The 22,351-nt window shown below is 50.0% G+C and overlaps 2 protein-coding genes across 3 annotated transcripts in view; one reads left to right on the top strand and one right to left on the bottom strand.

Moving 5' to 3' along the window:
- Window positions 1-1,889: 1,889 nt before the first annotated feature.
- LOC134427150 (corticoliberin-like) lies at window positions 1,890-9,823 on the top strand. The gene is made up of 4 exons (XM_063172735.1): window positions 1,890-1,920; window positions 6,208-6,494; window positions 8,627-8,812; window positions 9,226-9,823. The coding sequence occupies exons 1-4, from the start codon at window positions 1,890-1,892 to the stop codon at window positions 9,640-9,642; spliced, it is 921 nt and encodes a 306-aa protein (XP_063028805.1). The 3' UTR covers window positions 9,643-9,823.
- Window positions 9,824-11,434: 1,611 nt separating this feature from the next.
- The window catches only part of DNAJC5 (DnaJ heat shock protein family (Hsp40) member C5), a 30,617-nt gene continuing 19,700 nt past the window's right edge, over window positions 11,435-22,351 (bottom strand). For both annotated transcript variants that reach the window (XM_063172445.1, XM_063172444.1), the window contains exons 4-6: window positions 20,182-20,395; window positions 18,970-19,141; window positions 11,435-18,271 (exon numbers count right to left, since the gene is read on the bottom strand). In XM_063172445.1, the coding sequence (XP_063028515.1) occupies window positions 18,168-18,271; window positions 18,970-19,141; window positions 20,182-20,395 (490 nt within the window). In that variant the 3' untranslated portion in view covers window positions 11,435-18,167. The remainder of the gene's footprint in view (window positions 18,272-18,969; window positions 19,142-20,181; window positions 20,396-22,351) is intronic.

Below are 22,351 nucleotides of genomic sequence, written 5' to 3'. Positions count from 1 at the left end.
CTGCACAAGGATGATGAAGGATCTGGAGGGAAAGCCATATGAGGAGCAGCTGAGGTCACTTGGTTTGTTCAGAATGGAGGAGACTGAGGGGAGAAACTGTCAGGATCTGCAGCTTCCTCCTGAGGGAGGTGGAGGGGCAGTCACTGATCTCTGTGTATGACCAGGGACAGGGGCTGAGGGAACATCTGGAGCTGTGTCATGTGATGTTTTAGGTTGGACATTAGGGAAAGGCTCTTCCCCCCAGAGAGCTCCCCATGGCAATGGTCACAGTCCCAAGGCTGCCGGAGCTCAAGGAGCATTTAGACAACAATCTAAGGCACATGATGGGATTGTTGGGGTGTCCTGTGCAGGGGCAGGAGTTGGACTCAGTGATCCTTGTGGGTCTCTTCTAACTCAGGTGATTCCATGAGGTTCACTCAGATCATGAAGAAGCATCAAGTGCCTGTTGTGAGTTCAGCAGCCAAAGTGAAACAGAGCTCACCCCAACCGCAGCTCTTACTCAATCAGAGCTGCTCGAGCCATGGTGAGGGGCAGGTCCTGTGTCTGACCCAGGGCACAGCAAACAGGATGTGACCTGTCACAAAGCAGGGTGACCTCAGTGGATGGGGAGCTGGCCCCACATGAGGGGGGCTCAGCCAGAGGAGGCTGTGACCTCCAGGGCTGAACATGGAGAGTTTTCCTTTCCTGCAGGATTCAAAGTTCCAACCCAACACCTTTGTGCAGGAGACAAACATCCCAAGAGGAGCAAAGCTACCTCTTGTCTGGGCATCCCTGGCCGGGAGCTGGCTCCTGAGGGGTCAGGCAAGGCAAGCAGGTGCTGCTGGCAGCGCGGGATTGGGAGGGGGATGCTCTGCCAAGCCCTCACCAAAATGGAGTCACCTGGTGATCACTCAGTGTGGGCTTGGGTGTGACGAGCCCAAAATAACCATCACAGCTCTGCAACACATTGTGCAAATTCTCAACCAGATTTAAAAGAAAACACACCCGAGTTCCTGCCAGCACTTGGTGAAAGAAGGAGCCCTCCACTGAAAGCCGCACTCAGAGCCAACACTGACACTTGATTAGTGTCTGCTAAAAATAGTTCCCTGTGTGGGTGGAAGGAGAGCTCATGAGCACAAACACGAGAGGACAGGCAGGCATGGGGGGGCTTCAGCTGGAGCAGCAGGTCAGCAGCAGTGGGTCACTGGGTCCATGGTATGGACAGGGACAGCTTCACTAGACCAGGTTGCTCCCAGCCCCATCCAAGCTGGCCTTGAATGCTTCCAGGGACGGGATATCCACGTGTCACTTACTCTTGCGGGCAAAGCATCTCCTCTCCCCCAGCATTGTTGGTGTCTGCCTTCAGGTAACATGCGACAGGACAGGAGGAAACAATTGTGCCGGGGAGGTTTAGAATGCATATTAAGGAAAATTTCTTCACTGAAAGGATGCCCAGACATTGGAACAGGCAGCCCAGAGCAGTGGTGGAGTTGCCATTTTTCCTTAGCAGATCCCTCTTTTGCCTCAGATCCATGCTTTCCCCAATAGAGCCACGTTTTTACTCAGATCTGCACAACCCAGTCTGTCTGAATTCGAGAAGGGTTCGGATAAGGCTCTTGGGCACATGGTGGGATTTGTGTCCTGTGCATGGCCAGGAGCTGGACTCAATGATCCTGATGGGTCCCTTCAACATATTCTATGGGTCAATTCAGCATATTCTATGTTTCTGTGATTATTTTGCTTCAGCAAACCAGCCCTATGCCTATTCCAGCAGCTCCCACTGGTCAACTGCTCCTGCCGGTGGCAAACATGGAGCCATCACCTTCCTTCCCATCCCATGGACTTCTCCTGCCACTGGAATACATGGAGCCATCCTCTCTCATCCCACACTGCACCTGCTTGAGGCAGCCATGGCCGATTCATCCTCAAACACGGTTTCCGGTGAGTTCTGCCCCCGGTGCCGCCATTGCCCTCACGCCACGCCGCCATCTTGGATCCCTCACACTCCGTCAGCCCGCCACCTTCCTCTCCCTCCCGCCGCCATCACCAGCGCTATCAGACCTAATTTAGATTCAGGGCTACAAGACAGAATTTGGTTTGTTTGTGACAAACTGTTGGTAGCTACCACATCGGAAACACTGCGTGGGCGGCAGGCGGCTCCCTCCCTCCCTCCCCTCTGCCTGTGCCTCACTGCCCCCCCAGCCACAGGCTCTGAGGCCACGCTGGCCACAGGCTGGGGTAGTGGAACACAGCAAAAACCACTCTGTTCTTGCCAAACTATTGGTATAAGGCTTTCTGAGCAGCCCCAGCCATGAGGTTTTATCATGGCAGCATGGCGGATGCAGCATGTTTGTGCACCAGCGCAAACCACTCCACCAGGGTCACGCCATGTTTCAAGATGTAAAAAGGGCAAAAGTGGGGAGTTTTGAGCATGGCTGAGCCCAGCCCTGCACAGACTCTGACTAGAATGGGTGCTGCTCCAGCCCCTACCTGCTGTCAGACAGCCCAGCCAGGAGTGTATGGCACATGGCGACACTCCCTAATGCCTCCTCCATAACATGGAGACACTGGAAAAAAGGACTGAAAAAGAAAAAAAAACCCTTTTTTCTCATTGCAAACCACAGTTCCAGGTGTCTCATTAAATCAGACAAAAAAAAAAAAAAAGTATTAGATTTATTGCTATCACGAGGTGCCCTTGGGCTCAGCTGCAGCATCCTGCTATCGCTGGGTTCCACCTCCCATGGCAGGAGCCCCATTTCATCCACCTGCCATCATCACAATCCCAAACCCCCAGTGTGGGACCCCTGCTCTCAGCAGCACCTGCAGCCCCCCACCATCTTCAGGGTCCCAGTGCCCATGGCAGGACCACCAGGAGCAGCTGAGCTTCACCTCTTGCCTGGCATCCAGAGTGACCCAAACCCACACTGAGGTGACCCATGGCAGAGCCTCTTGAGCGCCATCCCCTCATCGCTAAAAATAGATCCGAGCGGTTTAAAAAAAAAAAAAAAGCCAACAGAAAGAAAAAGCCAACAGGAAAAAAAAAGCCAACAGAAAAAAGGAGAACAATGTCTGCTTGACCATCAAAGAGCAACCACAGTCATTTCGAGCAGGAACACCTGAGACGAGGACTTTCGGGTTGTGTTTTCTCTTTCTGCAGCAGATGGGCTCGCTTTTCTCTGAAATAGATGAAATCTCTCCTTGCCTGAGGTAATGGCATGCGGGGCTCCAGTGCTGGGGGCTGCCCCCCTTGTGGGCTTCTCGGGGCTGGAAAGGAGCCAGGGGAACAATGGGTCAGAAGACAAATTAATTTTCCTTTTGAGCTCGTTATCGGCTTGATTCTTATTTGTACAGAAACAGATCTTGTGGGCTGAAACCTGTGTGCTGGCCCCAGCACTCATCTGAGAACTTGGCAATTCATTGCAGGAGTGGGCTGTGCCATGAAGGTCACCTCCCAGACCTGGTCTGGGTGAGCAGTGTGTCACAGCTCTCCAGACCTTCAAGAGCTGGCATGTCCAGCCCATGGCTCTGCAGGGCACAGTCTTGGCCAATTGTTAAAAAATGCTGAATTTCCATGTATTATAAATGAGGAGATTTGTCAGGGCTGGCTTCAAACACCCTGCTCCGTTAGCAGAGGCGGTTTTCAGAAGTCAATATCGAAACAGTGGTAAAAAATGGGGCATTTTGAAGCTGTTGAACGAGCAGTGTTGGGCACAGTGATCAACCGATATATCCGACAGGTCACACATGAAAGTGTCTGCCTGGTGCCACTGGAAACTTTTTCAGCAGCACCTCAAATCAAACTCATCTAAGCCATCTGCTGCTTAGAGTGATCCTTGGCCAAACTCACTCACAGAGGCATCCAGAAACATCAAAGATATTTAAAAGGCTTTATTTGACCTCAGTGCCTTTGAACAAGGGCATGAGATGACAGGACCAAGTGAGAATGGCTCCAAACTGACAGAGGGGAGGGTTAGGTTGGACATTGGGAAGAATTTCTTCCTTGTCACAGTGGCAAGGCCCTGGCACAGGCTGCCCAGAGAAGCTGTGGCTGCCCCATAACTGGAAGTGTTCATGGCCAGGTTGGATGGGGCTTGGAGCAACCTGGGATAGTGGAAGGTGTCCCTGCCCATTGCAGTGAATTTTCAGTTTATGTTTGTTGAATTATAGACTCCCACAAGGAGCTGGAAGGGACTTTAAAGTTCATCTTGTTCCAGCCAGGGGGTCTTCCCACTCCAGAACAAGAGACACTGTTCCAGATGGGCGTGGATACTTTGACAGGTTCCATATTTTCATGGCAGGCAGTTTTCCTCCTTTCCCTTTGCCCTCGTCTGTTTTACAGCCAAAATGGCTCTTCTGCACACGCTAAGGATAAATGAAAGATTGAAATTAATTGCTCTCATCCAGATCTTTCCTCACTGGGTTATGCATCCCTGGAGCATCTGCTGGCTGAGACAGAGTGAAGGGGGATGGCGACAGCCCCACAGCCTCTGGTCAGAGCAGGACAGAGCTTTGTCCTGTGGCTCCATTCAGTGAGGCAGCATTTGGGAAACACTTTTTTGGGGTGGTGGGTGGGAAGGAGGATCTTCTTGCTGAACTGGGGAGCAGGACTTCTCTATCCCCTTGGGGGCAGGGAGGGGGAACCCAGAGCAGCTGGACCGAGACTGCAGGACGGCCTTCTGTTCCCACACAACCAGGACACCCCTTTTCACTTCTGCCTCCATCTAACAGCACTTTCTCATTTTTAAAAGATTTGAGAGAACCACTGAAACACCCATACGTGCTGGGGTTCCATTTCTTGCCTCACTTCTCTCTGCCACCCTGCCTGTCCAGCGTGTAATGGAAATTTTACCGCAGGCGCTCGATGAGCAAACAGGAAGCCAGCAGAGAGCGCGGCAGCTCGCTGTGGCCCAGCTCAGCTCAGCCGGGGGACAAGAAAGGCTATAAAAGACAGCATGGGGGTGGCAGGGGGAGGAGAGCAGGCCAGAGGGGCCAGAGCTGCCAGCGGTGCTGGGGACCTGGTCCTGGGTTCACAGGTAAGGCAGGCACTGCCCTGCACCCTCTTTTTATTCCTTCTGCAAATGATTCCTGACTATTTTTGGAAGTATTTTCCACTCTTCTTGGGGCCACTTGAGAGGATTCTGCCATAATTTATTCTCTGTGTGAAACTTACTAAAACTTCACCTTGCTCGGAAAAAATTAATTCTAATTGGCTTTTACCTCTTCTTTTTCATCTTTGCAAGCCCATGGTACCAACCTTAAAATCCCCCAAAGCTGCTCTGATTTCCAGTGGAGGTATCAGAGAAGGTAAATCTGGGCAACGGTTCCACAATTCCCTTGCTCCTGTCAGAAAGTTTTTTCTTCCTTTTCTCTGAAGGAAATCCAGAGTGCCTCTTGAATAGTCTTGGCTCTGTGTGGGGTACTCAGAGCTACATCTGGCTCAGTCCCCACCACAGAAGTGGGAGGGTGTTTGGACCCAAAGTAAGAAATCCAGAAAGGAGCTGAAAACAGGTTACAGATTCCTTTCACTGTGATTTTTGTGACAGCTTCCCAGGCTCGCTCACTTCTTGCACAGAGCTTGTCAGTGGGAAAAGCTTTCCTTTCAGTTTCGTACTAAGTTCATTCATTTTGATTGATAAGCTTTTAACATTCATTTTTTCCTTCAACTCCCTGAAAGGAGGGTGTAGCCAGGTGGGGTGGTCTCTTCTCCCAGGTAACAAGTGACAAGATGAGAGGAAACAGCCTCAAACTGCACCTGGGAAGGGTTTATGCTGGATATTAGAGAAAACTTCTTCACCACAAGAATTGCCCAGCACTGGAGCAGGCTGCACAGGGCACTAGTGGGGTCACTATCCCTGAAGGGATTTAAAAGTGTGGATGTGGCACTTGGGGACATGATTTCGTGATGGTGCTGGCCATGCTGAGGGAATGGTTGGGCTTGGTGATCTCAGAGGGCTTTTCCAATCCAAATAGTTCTGTGATTCCTCGATTCCCTGGGAGCACACAGAGTAATGTGAGGATGTTTGGGTGGGTCCCACAGACAACCCCACCATAAAACAGAGCCAAGGGGCTGCTTCTTTGTTGCCTCCAAATTCTTCAGAGGTTGGGCAAGGACACGGTGTGAGGCACAAGGCACAAGGCACAAGGCAGGGGGTCTGGCAGCTGCCCCAGCGAGGGGCACCTCGAGGACTGTCTAACCTGAGAATGGTGAAACATCAGGGTCAATCTCAGGTTCGTCAGCCCATGAGATGCCTCCTCCAGAGCAGGACGGGCAGCACCGACCCCCACCAGCCCCACGGCTGCCACCTGCACCCAGCACAGTGAGAAACACAGCGGGGAGACACCAGAGCTCCATCTGCGCCCTGGCACGGCTGTTGGTGCGGCTGGGCAAGGACCAAAGCGGGTGTGAGCCCCCAGGCAGCCAAGGGAGGAAAGTGGCCGGCAAATCCCGCCTGTCCCTCAGGAGAAGCTGCTGGAAGCTCGGCCGCACCTCAGTGCTGGAGCTGCCCCGGCCACGTGTGAGCTGCTGCTCATGTGACAGGAGGCTGCGAGCACCAAAAGCACCTAATTAGGAGCCTCTCCGACTCCCTCCCGGATCGGTGCCTCCGTGTGCAGCGAGCGCAGCCCAGGGGTGACTTTGGCATCCCTGAAAGCATCATTAACACTTCGCTCCTCACATTCCTGACTGGAGGGGGAGAGAGTGACAGCCCTAAAAGTGACGGTAATGAATCCCCAGGCAGTGCACAGGGCCCATCAGTGCTGGATTTGTCAGTAATTTATGAAGGGAGCAGGGAAAATAAGGGTATTTTTAATTGTTCAAGTTGAGCTTCCTAAATAAAACACAAGTCCAAGATACACTTGTCAGAATCACTGTCTTTCCTACAATTAAATGATCAATCCTAAAGCTAAACGGTGTAAAACGTGACCGGCCACAGAGCAGGCCACGGGGGCAGGGAGCGAGTGGAGCTGCCCCTCTCTGAGCCTGCTTCTGGCCCTGCCCGTGGCCCTGCAGGAGCAGAAATCCCTGCCCAGAGCCACGGGCTCACTCCTCTGAGACAAGGCGGCCCCGAAGCCCACTGAGGGATGCTCTGGGCACAGCCCCTCCTGCTGCATCTCTCCCTGCCGCAGCCCCTGGCCCCTCCAAGCACTGTTCCTGCAGGGCAGCCCCAGGAGATGGGCTAGGAAGAGATTTCCAGAGACAGCCCAGCCCCATGTGCAGGGGAGGAGCCAACATTGCTGAGCTGGACCCACCAAGTCCTAGCACGGCTTCAAGAAGATTTGAAACCATGCTGGGAGCCCCCATGAGCAGCCAGGCAGCACAGGGGAGGCAGCTCCATTCCCCATGCTGGGATCCAGTCTCTGCTGGAGCTGCTTTCATCTCCCCATGGGATTTGGGGGTCTCATTTGCCCTGAGCCCCCAGCAGGTGTGGGGATGCCCTGGGAGCTGCAGGCAGTGCTCCTGGCAGTGCAGCAGGGCCAGGCCCACAGCACTGGTATTGGGGCAGGGACAGCACGGGGTCAGGCATGGGGTGCAGGGAGAAAAGCAGCCTCAGGTGAAGCGCTGGAAATGAGAGAGGATCTCGATGATTCAGCGAAGAAAAGGACGTGAAAAGCTCACAAAGCCAGCAGGAGGCAGCTGCTCCCCCTTCCTGCCCACCCAGCATTTGCTGTGCTGCTGCTGGGAGTTATTCTGCAGCTGGGGTGGTGAGGGCCCCCCTGGCTTGCCACCCCCACAAACCTCTTGAGCTCTTTTCTGTGACCCTCAGAGTTCTGCAGAGCCCTTGCTTTCCATGTGGTTCTTGCCATGGAGGACGATGGGAGGGGTTCTAGCCGTTAATCCAAATTCTACCCAATGTGGGCTGGTTTGCTTTTCCCCCTTCTCTTAAGTTTGTTTTCAGGAGGGAATTTTAATTTTAGAGACAGCAGTGCTTCTGCAAGGTGAAGGAAGCAATTGCTGAGCTCTGAGGGGCAGGCAATGGAGGCTCCAGCAAGGAAGCAGGGAAAGGGAAATGAATCCCTAGCCTGGCTCTTGTGGATCCCAGGATGCACCTCCAGGTGTGTGTCTGTGCCAGGATCAGGCCGGGAGAAGAACATGCCTTTATGTCAAATTGTGCTCCAGAAGCTCATTTCGCTTCTGCAGTGAAGTTTTCATCAGTGTGATCGCAGCAGAGGGATCACCGGGAGGAGCCGGGAGGAAGCCGGGGCTGCCTCCACCAAACAACTGCCGGAGGAGCCGTCGGAAAAACTTTCCCTGCGACAGGAAACGCTGCAGAGCTCAGGGCCGAGCCCGCACACGGGTGTGTGCCCGGTGTGCCCCTCTGCCATGGGCTCACCTGGCCCCGAGAGAATCGGGGGGCTCCATGGGGTGCCCAGGAACAGCACCCGGAGCAATGGGGGTGTGTGGGCTTGGCTGGCCGGTCCTGCCGCACCCCCAGGCACCCTGTCACACACAGAGGGTCTGTCGTGCACACTCATGAACTCACACTCACCTCACACCCCTCCCACCCCCTCACCTCTCCAACACACCGAGAAACGCCCCTGAGCACATTTGTGTCCGCTTGCACACACACCCCACACCCCACAGCCCCCAAAGCACTCCCCTTCCTCACCCCACGTACCCCCCGGACCCACATGAACCCCCCCCTGCCAGACTCTCCCCCTCCCATGTCCCCCCCGGCCCGTCCCTCCCGGCCGTGTCCCCCCGCTCTCCCCCCGTTCAGCACCGCGGACAGATCCCGGCCCCGCTCCCATCACGTGGCTCCCCGCCCCTATAAAGCGCGGGGCCGGAGCGGCGCGTCCTGCGGGAGGCGCGGAGCCGGCGGAGCGCCCGAGAGCGGTGAGACGCGCACGGGGACCGGGACGGCCACCGGCACAAAGAGGGGGATCCCGAGCCTGGGGGCGTCTGGGGCCGGGGAGAGGAGGGTCCTGTCCCGGGATGGGGGGGTGTCCCCTCTCGAGGGGTCCCAGGTCCTGGAGGGTCCCGTCCCGGCTGCCGAGGGGGCTCATGCTTGGGGGAGCCCCATCCCAGGGGAAAGGGCGTCGCGTCCTCGGGTGGGGGGTCCCGTCCCCAGAAGGGTCCTGTCCCAGGGACAGGGGGTGGGATTCCCATCGGCGGGGGTGGGAACGCCATCCCGGGGGATTTCATCCCTGGGGAGGGGGTCCCAAACTCGAGGGTGAAGCCCCTCGAGTGACCCCTGACCGCAGCGGGGGGATGTGGGGGTCCGGGGTGGGGGGGGGCTGCTCTTGCAGGTTTCTGGCCCCGGAGTGGCTGCGATGCGGGTCAGGATGATCTCGGCTGCCTCCGTCCTCGTCCTGCTCTTCCTGCCCTCGGAGACCTGCTCCCCGCTGCAGTGGCCCCGGGCTCCGTCCCGCAGGCTGACCCTGGCCCCCCAACTCACCTGGGAGCCCTGGATGGGAGCCCCGAGAGCCCCGGTCCCCGGCACCGATGCCCTGCCCCAAAGACTGTGCCTGTTCCACGGGGCAGAGCTCGCCCCGGCCCCCCGAGCCCGGCGGGCGCTGCAAACCGGCAAGAGGCGAGACGGAAAACCCAACTCGCTGGATCTCACCTTCCACCTCCTGCGCGAGTTCCTGGAAATGTCCCGGGAGGAGAGACTGGCCCAGAAGGCGCTCAGCAATAAGCTCTTGCTGCAGAGTATAGGGAAATGAGGGAGGGTCGCTGGAGGTGGGGGAATGAAGGAGACCGACCCCGTAACGAGACACCACGGCGGAGCGGAGAACGGGGGGATGCTGTGGGCTGCAGCCGTGCCCCGGGAGTCCCCACCTTGCCTGGCAGTGTTGCTGTCACTGCGTCCCGCGTGTCACTGTTGTGCATTAAAGTCACAGTCGTACCTGCCCTGCTGCTGTGCTCTTATGCTTTCCTGCTGTCATAAACCTGTGGACGCGAACCAGGTCTACCCAAAAACACCAGAGCAATCCCAGATCCTTCCTTGGGTGAAAAAACCATTTCCATAAAGAGCTCTGAATGATGCAGGTAGTGCAACCCCAGCTGGAAGCCGTACCCTGAGACCCAGCCAGGGCTTCTCCACTATCCCTGGAGAATGGCTCCAAAAGCTGCTGCTCCCCAAATTCATAGCAAGTCTGCACCTTTTTGTGTCACAGCCGGGGATTTGGGCCAAGGTTTAGTGGCACCTGAGCTTGGCGGTTCTTGGAGGAAGGTGAGCATTTCTGTACGACACTGGCAGCAAGGGCATTGCAGCTCCCTCCCTCCCTCCCCAAGCTGTGCCCTCCCTGGGGCATGGAGCCCCCCTCAGCTCAATCCCCCTCCTGCAAGCACAGCCCAGAGCTCGGAGCAGCCATTCCCATCCCAAACTGGGCACAGTCCTCTGCCAGGCTTGACGGGGCTGAGCTGGGTTTGGGAAGGCTCCCAGGCACTGACAGTCGTGGAGGAAGAAGGAAAATTGTCCCAGGGCCCTGCACTCTGCAGAGCAGGGAAGGGGTCAGTATCCTTCCCCCGGGCCAGCTCGGCCATCCCAGCCTTGGGTGATTGACTGGGGTGGGCACAGGGCTGGACAGGACCTCTGGCACCCTGGGGACATCACAGAGGGGACAATGAGGAGACTTGTGGGGTTGGGACAGAAATCACAGTAAAGGTGATAAGACTGTGATAAGACAGGAGTGCAGGGAAGTGGGGAGGAGCATGAGCCCGAGTTAAACAGCTTGGTCTCAGCTTTGAACCCAACCTGGCCTGACCCTGCACCCCACTCCTGCCTCTCTGGAGGGGCTCCTCGGTCCCAGCATCTTTTGGTGTTGTCAGGGCAACGTGGGCCACGGGCAGAGACAACTCCCTCTAGATCAGGCTGCCCAAAGCCCTGTCCAACCTGACAACCTCAGGTTAAAACCCAATTTTATGCTCGCCTCCATCAAATGCACAACTCACCTTTCCAAAATGAACAACCCCAGGGTCAGAACAGCTGCTGGTGGCACCTGCAGCAGGGACACCCCCACAGTCACCACAGGCCTGGGGACAGGACAGATTTGTGCTGCCTTGGTCCCCACCTCAGCTTGGATCAGGCTCAGAGCACCTTCAGTACATCTTCCACTCATCTTTGTTCTCTCCATCGGCAACAGCAGGAGCAAACCCAGTGTCAATAACCTGAGTTTCTCCAGAAAAGGAGAAACAGAGAGAGAGCCCCTGTTGCCTCCCTCAGCCCTGCATACAATTCCCACCCCACCAACAACTCCAACCTGCATTTGCACCCCAAATAATCTGCCAGGGTCCAGCATCACATGAAGATCTTTGGACTTTCAGGCTCAAAAGCAGCCCAGACCCCACGGTGGGTGCCAGAGGGGTACAGGGGAGTGGCTACAGCTCCTGCCCCAGATACCCTGCACCCAGTGCCCATCCCAGGGATGGGTGACCTCTCCCACCTCCCAAGCCAGCCCCACCCTGTCCCACAGCCCCTCCCTCTTGTGCAAATAAAGAAAGAAAAACCGGATGGGCATTTCTGCATTGAAAACATTTATTTTACAACAGTGGTTTCCGATAACTTAGCAATCTTTATTTTAGTTTATATTCGGACATACAAGACACAAATTACCATGCTAAAACAGAAAATAATTCCTTCTGCCGTCGCCGCGGGTATGTACAGGAGCTCAGTAGTATCGAGTGTTACAATCCACGAAGTTCAGACAGCCACGTCTACTTACAGACAACTCAAAGTATGGTCCTTTAGTAACATAACAAAATAGATATATGTCTATATTATAATTGCTTCTCAGATGCATTTATATTTCGATTGTGGTGGGTTTGGTTTGGGATTTTTTTTAACTATTTTTTTCTTTTTTTTAAAGATGGGCTCCCTCTATCCCCCACCCCTGCCCGAGTTGAAGTGCAGTGCAAATGCAGGCGAGTCTCTCCTGGCATCCTCAGCTCCTTCTGGCTCCATAAAGGAGCCAGGAAACCAAACCCCACAAGGAATTACACAGTTCAGGGCCTTGCTCACATGCAAAATGAACATAAACCGCCTGGGATGTCAGCAGTGACACCAACCGACCCATCCACACCCCGGCCCAGCAAGGCAGCAACGGTGGGATGAGAGGGAGGAAGGAATGACAGCCATCAGCTCAGCATCCAGCATGGAAACAGCACACTTGGAATTGGCAAACTTGGAGTTCATCAGCTGTGATGGTCACAAACAGAACTTCAGAGGTGCCAGCAGTAAAAATCTCCCCAATATTCCCCCATTTCTGCCGTGAAGGAACCCCTGGTGTGCTGCGTGTCAGGAACAGCCCCTGGCAGGAACAGCCTGAGGAGGAGGAGGGCGGTGGTGACTCTACCCAGCATAGCTAGAGGGGACATGGTGGGACTCACACGTGCATCAGCCACAACCATTGTGCCTTCACATGGATCACTGCCAGCCTCAGGTGTAGGAATTTCAGTAACTCCAAGTCCTTATGGAACCCACCTGCAAGAGGAGGGACAGCACCTGGCCCTGCAAACCCCATGCTGCTCATGTGGGAACTCCCCAAGCAGGGTGTGGGGAGCAGGAGAAGCATCTTCTCCTGCTCCTAGGACCCATTTATTTATACAACAGGCTCCTTCACCATGTCCTCACCAGTCCCTCAACCCCACAGGTCGGGTTTGGGTTTTCCTGCAGCTGAGAGCAGAGAAGCACAAATTTGTGGCCACACAAAACTCACACCTTCCCCCTGTCTGGCTGAGTTCAGAGCACTACTTGGAGCCAAATCTCACGTTTTTTACCACCAAAGAAAAACCCAAGGTGCACACCTGTTGTATAAATATATACATATGTGCATATATACATACATACACACACGTGATGCTGCAGCCCACACCCTCAGCACAGGGTGGACCTTGCTCTGTGAGCTCACCCAGCTCCATTTTGGGGAGTCCAATGTGGTGACAACTAGGGGAAAACCCCAAATCCATGTGTTCTATCACAGCTTCAGTGATGAGCACATTAACCACATCTAAACACCCCACGTGCCAGCTGCACAAATTCCAGTCACTCCAGAGCTGCCTCTGTGCCCTCTGCCAGCTCTCCCTTCTCTCCTCCTAAGGAAAGCTGGAGCAGGCAGAGCTCTGTTCCATCCAGAGGAGCTGGGACAAGGGGCAGCTCATGGAATTCAAGTAGATTGTTCAATTTTTGGAATGGTTTGACAAGCAACCGCTCACAGACTGCAAGAGAACACCCACAGGGCTGGGAGAGGGAGCAGAGAAGACAACGGCACTCGGGAATGAACAGCCAGTTTATATAAGAGCTTCCTCTATACATATACATACATATATATATATATAACCACCAGAAATTCCCAGCATCTATCCTTTTAACGCCAAAATGAACTGTGCATGTAACATTGGCATAATGAAAGTTCATCTTCCAGATTTCTGGCATTTGGCTTGTGCAAACATCAGACAGCCAGCTTCCCTCCCGCGGCTTCTCCTTGTAAAGGAAGTGTCTTCTTGGAAGAACACAGGAATTGCAGTCTTGCTGAGTCCCAGACAGTCCCAGAAAGCCTCCAAAGGCAGCTTGTGGAGGGGACCATGGATCTTGTGGGAGCTGAACACTGACAAATTTCCTGCCACCTGGTGAGCTACTGGCTACGATTCTTTCGAGAGATTTTAAGCAGCTGTTGGTGCAATGAGACACTACAAACTAGATGATCTCCACTAGAATACAGAGAAGCAGCACCAGATGCTGAAGCATGTGAAGTTTATATCGACCTGACACTATAAACTATAACTGGGGGTTCAGTGCTCCAAGATTAATGCATTTAAACACCATTCGGAATTACTGACACGAGGTGGGGACTGCAAACTGCCCAGACCACCCTGCCAGAGTGACCTGTTAAACATGATGCCAAGATACACGTGCACTGGGTACAAAAAAACCTGCAGCATAAATTTCCTATATTATCCAGAACTTGGCAAAAAGATCAAGGGGCACCAGAGGAAGGGCACGAAGTAGTTGAGAGAAGCAGGTGCCTCCCTCAAGGAGCGTGCGTGGTACAAACGCTCTGGAACAGCCCCTCAGAGTGCACAGGTGTTCCTGCCACACCACTAAACTGCCTCACAGATGGGACAGGAATAGTTTTTCTGCCAGGCTCCTGCCCTGGTTACACCTGTGTGAGGTGTTTACAGGCTGACAGGAAGGGTTTGGAGAGCTGCACTCCCCCGACCACAGCCCTGCCACAGACTGAGTGTTTCTGTGCCATGCCCAAGCCCTCCTCCTCTGCTCTGCCCCTCCAAACCTCCAAGAGGATGCCACTTTAAGAACACTAGGAGTGCTAATATCTAAAGCAGTTTTAAAAGACTACAAATCTAAAAAGAAGACTAAAAAAGGGAACATGGCTCTAAAACATCACTGCATGGGACCAGCAAAAACCGACACCCTATGGGATGCCACTGAGGTCTTACATAAATTTATATACAGATAAATATTTAAGAATTTCCTACAAATATCACTAACAAAATGAGACTGGCATTTGAGGGGTGCAATGCCCCTTCAGTACAGTGCGTTTGGGATGTTCCCATCCCTAGGGAGGATGGGCAGGACAGATCCAGCACCTCCTTTTCCAGCAGCTTCATGTGCCAGGAGGGACAGCTGGCACCTGAGCGCTCTCAGCAGCAGCTTTCCCTCCTCACCTAAGCTAGGAATGGCTCTCCATGCAACACAGGGATAAATCAGTATCCTGAACACCAAACTCTGCAGCTGGGATTCACCCTTAGCTACAAGTGCTAAGGAAATCAATGCTGGAGAGGTTGGAGGAGCTGGATGGAGGCGGCCGAACAACTGGAATGGAGGACTCAGGCAACTTGTACAAATGATACTACTTTAAAGAAACAAATAAATAAATAAAATCCAAGCTCAAGTTTTAATTCTGGCAAAACACTGGTCTGAGATGGACAGTGGTCAGGTTTGATTCTGGAGGGAAACATTGTGCACTAAGCAGGTCAGGCTGCAGCACTGGGACGCTGCAACTCCACTTGCCCAAGCTCAGAATTCCTGTTTGAGCTTCTCTGCCAGCTTTAAACCATTATTCCCAACTTTGCATTTACTAGGATTCTACTTGGCCACTATGAAGTGCAACTCATGTTAGAGCCCAGGGTACTCTTGCACCTTCCCTCCAAGAGGGGAAAAGTGGGCATTAATGTACTTATGTGCCATGACACGGTTTTGGCTTCAAAAAGGAATGTTTCAATCACTTCCTTACATAGTTCAAGAAGAACTTCACTAATACACAACGATCCCAAACTCAGAGATTAAGCACTAACATGGGCAAACTTGAAAGAGCTTCCAAAAACATGAGTATTCCTCTAGAATTATGTTTTTCCATCATTCCCTGTAAGTGAGATCTCAGAACGGTTTCCCTTGGAGCATCTAACATCACTCTGGCATGTAACAGAGTAATTTCCTGTTCACACACCACCCACAGACAGAACCAACAGGAAAGCAGTCTCTCTCCAAACTCATCCCTTGCTAAGCAAAGATCTAAAACTGCAAACTTATCCTGGATGTCATCTTTCCCCACAGATAACTGTTCTGCCTCTGGTCCTCATGTGCTGCCACACTTCAGTTCCCTTGTCAGGAGCCTGCAGAGTGACTCCAGGTGTGCCACACACCTCCCTGGAGCCACAACTTCCCACCAGCCTCTCTACTTCTCTGGAAACAGCCCAGAGAGGGTAAGAAATAAGAGCATTATTCCAAATGAACAGTGACAACCAGCCCCCAGCACTGGGGGCAGAGCTGCTCTGCAGCAGAGCAACACCCAGCAACCATCTCCATATTATCCACTGAGATGAACACAGGGACAGGGAATGGAACAGCTCCCAGGGAAGAGCCCCTCCCTCATTCACTGACTTGCTCTGATGAGACACACTCATTTACAAAGCCAAAAAACCTCAATACCTTTTTTTTTTTTACTATGAACACAATTTGCAGATACAGGCAATTTTAACCAGTGAATGTGGAGAGGACAAAGCCTGCACATGCCCCACCATATTCCACAGTGCAATTTTACACCAAGAATAGGCTCCAGGCAAAGTCTACAGGGACAGACAAAATTATATTGGGTTTAAGCCTAAAAATGGCTTTTTGTTCAAGGGGTCAAAGAAAGACATTAACTAAATTAGGACCTCAAGCCAAATCATACACAAATGTCCTCAAGGCCATCCAAGTCAGGAAAAGATAAAAGTATCTTGCACTAAACCACCACATTTCAGGTCTGTAAGGACTATGGGCAAAGAAGAAATGACTTAAGGAGTGTGCTGCTGAAATTGAGCCATTAATTAAAAGGAACAGTTTTTTGGGGGAATTTTGGAGGCTGAATATGGTACTAAAATCATGCTGATCTGCAGCAAGCTCCCATGCAGGCAAATATGTGCTTGTACCAACAGCCACAGCAAAGTCTGGGTGTGCAAACACTCCTCACTGAGCACTGAGACCTTGGGGAGAACATGTTCTCCTACCCAGCACGTTTAACATGGTTTCATGGCAGATTTCACGTTGCTCATGCAAAGACAGCAGGAAAATATATTCAGAATAGTTCTCTGGGTCCCTGCCCTTTCCTGGCAGCCTTTGTGCAGACCAGTGGATCTTTACCCTGCTTCAAAGCCCCACCTGGAGCTGGTGAGGGAGCAGCAGACACGGGGGGAAGGTGCCAACAGCCCCTCCACAGAAAGAGGGGAAACACATCAGGGGGATGGGGGTACAAGGGACAGTTGAGGCATTGTGATACAAAACCATAATGATTAAAATTAACGAGGCCGTAATTACCCACTGAAAGGGCCAAGTGTGGGTTCTCTGGAGCTGTTCTAGATTTGACTCTGGATCACCTAAAGCAGGACTATTGACAACAATATACACCAGTAATTCAGCAGCTGCCTAAAATGCCTTTTTAACAGTTAAACCTCAGTAAACCAGTTTCTAGAACAGAATTCGGACTTGATTTGGTTTCAAAATAGTACAGGAAACCTTTCAGTGGTTTCCGCATAGCTGTTCCAAAGAAAAGAGAAACAATGGTGTAAACAAATCTAAATGCAAGACAATGTGCAAATTATACAATATAAACACAAAGAATGGTGGTTTGTTCTTTAAAACCCATTTAAGTACTCCACAAAGATGTTCATTAAATTAAAGGGTTAGTGTATTATAAAAGCTTTTAAAAAAGATATGTAATACTCCATTTGCCTATTAAAGTCTCAAATTATTAGAACAAATTTTTAAACACCAATTGTTTTTAAACATTTCTACTGTTGCCTACTGTCTGCATTTTACCATTTGCTCAGTGAGAGCCAGTTAACCAGTTTCACTTTAAGATTCTCATGCATTCAGAAACAAAGCTGCACTATTTGGTCTCTAGCATTACAGGAAAACAACTGAACTCAAATCAAAACAGAATTGTGCTTGGAGTTAAAATCCCACTGCCACCACCACAGGAGCCCATTCCCAGTTGGTTTTGGTTCCATTGTCACTGGAGATCGCCTCATACACAACGAGCTGTTCAATTTACTGTTCAAAGATTGGCAACTCTCCCTTTTTATTTTTCAAGGTAGATTTATTTAAGCTGAAAACCAGCATTAGAGAGGACTCCAGCTCTGCAGGACTGGCATGTTTTTGGTTCTTGGCTTTGTAAACTTGCTTAGATAATAATGCAGGAATAGAAGGAGGAATGAAAGAATTGGTTTGTTGCACTCAAATGAAAATCCTCAACTTCTAAAGGTCTTCGACAGCTCAGCTGTACAGAAGAACAGTGGCTTCTGTGACACTTTTTAAATCTCATTTTTAGGCCAGTACTGCTGCTTAAAATGCAGAATGTCTCCACCGCACTGATATTGTGACAACTCAATACATTACACCACAGACATTTAACATAACTCCATACATGCTATAAAAAAAACAAAAACCAAAACAAAACAGGAGAAAAAAAAAAAAAAAAAAAAACAAAAGAAAGGAAACAAATAAGACCGTAGCTAAACTGCTTTAAATACTGCATGCTACAGCACTTCACGTATCGTCGAGATACGACACTGAAAGGTGACAAAAGGCTGAAGGGATTACAAAATATTTTCGGCAGGTTGGAAAGCTGCCCTCTTACTGTGGCAGAATTATTCCCCCTCCCCATTCTCTACTTCTAATGTTCATGATTCTAGTGTTGAGTTGGCCATGTATTTTTTTTTTTATCCATTCTAATGACAGTGTTTCCTTAACTTAATTAAATCCATCAGTGTGGTAGCTGGGGTGAGAGTCAGCTGTGAGCTGGGTTGTCTCTGTGGCTGATGCTGGCTGTATCACAATAGGTGCGTCTGAGGCCTCTGAAAAGTGAAGACAAAAGGCTTAGCACACCAAGGAACAAACACAGCACTGCATGTCTTGGTAAGCACATCTCCCTACAAACCTCTGATAACACCATTTACACTCCTTTATTAATTCCCTGATTTTCAGTGTGCACACAACAGCATTCACCTCAACTCTACATGTGGAATGTTTATTACCATTTCCTTTTTCCTGTAAAAGCTGCTGATCCTCACCCACCATTCAGCAGTGCCCATTAAAAATGTCATCAGAGCATACACAAGGCTCTACAATATTTTAAATTATTGGTTCAATCCTGCAGAAATAGCTTCACAAACAGTATTAGAGCTACAAGGGTAGCAGTGCCACTTCCTCCACACCTGATACAATGAAAGCTGCCTTGACACCTCCAACCGTGGGGTACAAGAGCCCTGTGCTGCAATCCCATATGGCTGGTCCAAATGTTATGTGGATGTGGAAGGAACACAATGATGGTCACTGACTGCTCTGAAGCTGATCCCAGCTAGTTTCAGTGAAGACCCTCCAGGTGTTTGTAGCAACTTTATCTCTGGTATCAGCACCACTCATGTAACTCGTGGCACAAACATTCCCTGCTCATCATCCATACCCCAGGACCTGATTTTTCCTCAACCAGCTCACTGAGCACTCCAGCAGGGACTGATGTTCATCCTACAGAGCTCACAGCATTTTCACCTACCCCTTTCATCTGACTGCAACTGTGCCTCCAAGTCCTCTGGAGAGACGTAGAATTCCTGCTCTTCGCCTTCGGGAGGTTTCGGTTTACACTTCCCACAGCAACAATTACAGCAGCAGCACAGACAGCAGCAGCAGTAGCAGCCTGTGATGAGTCCACAGAACACAAACAAGGCCTGCAGAGGACAGAAAACACAGAAATAGTCATGACCTGTGTCTACTGTGCCATGACCACAGAGTTTGTGAGACTTGGATACAGAATTGGAGAGCAAAACCACAGCAGTCCAGAGACAGAACTTAGCAGCTACAGCTTTGTACTTTATCACTGAGAAATAATTCACATTATGCGCAAAAGTGGCTATGGTTGTCCACATTTTACACTGAGATGAATACTGCCAGCCTGGTATGCTTCAGTAATTTCTACCATTTAAGTTAAGTGGACTATTTTGCTGCATCTGGAAGAAGGTACAGGTCTAATAAGCACATCTGTACTAAAATTCAGGGGTTTAGGACAGGCTGTAATTCACATAAATAACCCTGGAAATGAGTGAGCTGTACCAGCTGATGCACAGGCCATGATGTACCTACAGCAGGGACCTGGAGCAGCCCAAGGCTGTGGGCATGGCTGAGGATTGATGCTCCCAGCATGTGAGCAAGGCAGCTCCAAACAAGCCAGGCCTGCCAGGTGCTTATCACAGTTACAATGGGCTAAATTAAAGTCTTCCTATAGGTCACTGTGCAACTGTTTGAAAAAATAATTTTACAGATAGCAAAACAGCATGATGATATAATTACTGTCTTCCTTAGGGGATCAAGAGATGGAGGCAATGCTGGCAAAGGATAAAAACAATGGACCCATGCAATGAAATGCAAAGAGATTTTCTGTAAGCCAAAGTTCACAGTCAAGACTCATTCTGCAAAAATATTGACCAGATTTTATCAGAGAATACACCCCAAATTCTTTTCTCTTCTAAATCCACTAGAAGAGTCCAAGTTTCAATTAGTAACCCAGGTCTTGTTTATTAGACCTGTCTCACCAGAAGCTCCTAGTAAAATACTCCTGAACTCAAGATCACAAAACAGTAAGAGAAGGTTAATTAACCCCGTGTCAGAAATTCAGCAACTTTCAAAGGTAAAACCAAGAACAGTTATCAACTGGAGCTCTCTAAGAGTTTCCAATACCAATCCAGAATAACTCCTGTGCCCTTTTATTTACCTTTGCCCACCAGCTGGACAGCACGAAGTATGTGTTCACATTTTCTTCACCAAACTGCTCTGCTACATAGAGCCCCAGAGACCCATACTTATCGTAAATGTTCCGCTTTGTGGCATCCGTCAATATTGCGTGGGCATTATTGATCTCTTTAAATTTTTCTGCTGCCTCTGGATTATCAGGGTTTTTATCAGGATGATATTTCAATGCCAGTTTCCTGCAGAAAGAAAAAAGAGAATAAAACCTGGGGTTTGGGTTCCTGTTTTTTTGATTTGTTTCTTTTTTTTTTTTTTTTCTAATTCTGCAGCCTGCCACTCAAGGGAGACTTTTAAGTTGCAACTGTTTTCCCTCATCTGTGATTCAACTTCCCTGATGATTCTTCCTCAGATGATAATAAAAGGCTACAGCTGTGTCTAGCTTAGTTCACAGGACTGACTTCAGACTGTTGGATTTGACCCTCAAAATTCAATGGAAAAAAATAAGAGACATTGAATAAAAATAGGTTTGGGGTTTTTTTATCCTCAGCTCTAGCAATTTCCATCAGTAAGTTTTGCTCCTGCCACAGGAAAGACACACCACAAGTCTAAGGTATAGCACCAAAGAGTAAATAAAAGCAAGTTGCTACAGCTGCTTGAAAAGTGTCTGAACTGGTGCTTCTGCAGTGTCTGAACACAAAAATAGAACACACGATCACTTGTGGTTAATTCACCAATTCCTGTGCAGGAACAAAGTACTTTTCAGTTCAAGCTTTGCTAGAATAGAAAACACTTCTGAGTTTCAAGACATCAGGAAATCACAATGTAGCTCCCCTAATCAGGCCAGATCTCTTACAAATAACAAAAAAATCAGATAAAGCATTGATAAATGTGCTAGTTCTCACATGGCCCAGGCTATTTACAGACACCAGTAGAAATAACTGGCTAAACACCTCCTTATGAAGGGAAAATACGTGCTCCCAAGTAGAAAAAGGACACGGAGCCACATGCTGGCAGCTCTCCTGCACCACAAAAGGTACTTGTCCTCCTACAGAAAATGACCACAAAGTCACGTATCTGAGAAAGACAGGAGGAGTCTGCAGACAATTATATGTCAGCTTTGCAGTGGGGAAATGTTTAGACAAACATAAAACAAAGATGCGTGCAAGCACTTGGATGTGTCTGCAAGTATCTCACAGCATTTAGAAACCAGCCTGAGTGTGCCCTTGGGACACTTCACAGTGCCTGATGCTGCTCCAGTAAATCATGTCCACAGCTGCCACTTGTGCCCCAGCCTCAGTGAGGGCTGAAATAATCACAGCAAGTTTTATAAACCTGGAAAGGGCTTAGTCAGGCTGCAACAATTAAATATTTTTATTTCCCATTTCCTACACGTACACAAACCCCACAGTACCAGGCCAGCAAAGGATGTTCAGACTGAACATGATGAAAGAGCAGCAGAGGAAACAAGATCAGCTGAAGGTTCAGGGAAGTGTGAAGCAGCTGCATTTCAACCCAGGATCTTGTGGGGTTGTTCCTCCAAAGGAAAAACTCACAGTATTTTCCCCAAGAAAGTAAAATTATTTCCCAGTTGCTCGAAGATAACCTATTCAAATCTCCACTTAAAGCTTTTAGGAAGATAAAGCTAATTTTTGAGAATTGTGGAACTGGCTTATTCCTAGACTTCACCATGTAGTTGCCATCATGTAACTTTGGAAGGGAAAAACCCTTGGTAAAAGTTAGAGACTAAAGGAAAACCATTTTGACAATGAGTATCCTCATGGAAAGATGATGCTGACCCCTAGTGTAATCCAAACGCATTGCCACTGGGCACAGCAGCAATTGCCTTTCAGCAGATTTATGGGAAAGGAAGATGCTACAAGATTCTTTTTTGGTAGTTGTTATTTGGTAAGTATGAAGCCATTTCATGTGTCCAACTCTTAAGGAAAGGGACACAGAAAAAATAATATTTTAAAACTAATATCTCCACAAAAAATAAGAACTTTTGAACAGAATTCCAGGAAAAAGTAATCATTCATGCTCTGTTTTCATCCTTATTTGTATATTTAATCTCCATCTCCTTGTGCCAGAAGTGGAAATGTTGGACATCAGGGCAGTTCTGCACATCTGTGGTACCCCTAAGACAGATAAGGCTACATAGTAGGAAGAGTTTAATTCTGATCACAGTCCTAAAATTC

The sequence above is a fragment of the Melospiza melodia genome, chromosome 19 (genome assembly GCF_035770615.1).
Source record: "Melospiza melodia melodia isolate bMelMel2 chromosome 19, bMelMel2.pri, whole genome shotgun sequence".
Lineage (NCBI taxonomy): Eukaryota > Metazoa > Chordata > Aves > Passeriformes > Passerellidae > Melospiza > Melospiza melodia.
The sequence above is the reverse complement of the archived record's forward strand: the minus strand, read 5'-3'. Positions and strand labels throughout refer to the sequence as shown.

Excerpts from the sequence above, each read along its gene's own strand:
- LOC134427150 (XM_063172735.1), top strand. The coding sequence starts at position 1,890 with ATGGCCGATTCATCCTCAAACACGGTTTCCG. Across the intron at positions 1,921-6,207 it reads ATCCTCAAACACGGTTTCCG|GTTCGTCAGCCCATGAGATG; the intron begins GTGAGTTCTGCC and ends GGTCAATCTCAG. Across the intron at positions 8,813-9,225 it reads CGGCGGAGCGCCCGAGAGCG|GTTTCTGGCCCCGGAGTGGC; the intron begins GTGAGACGCGCA and ends CTGCTCTTGCAG.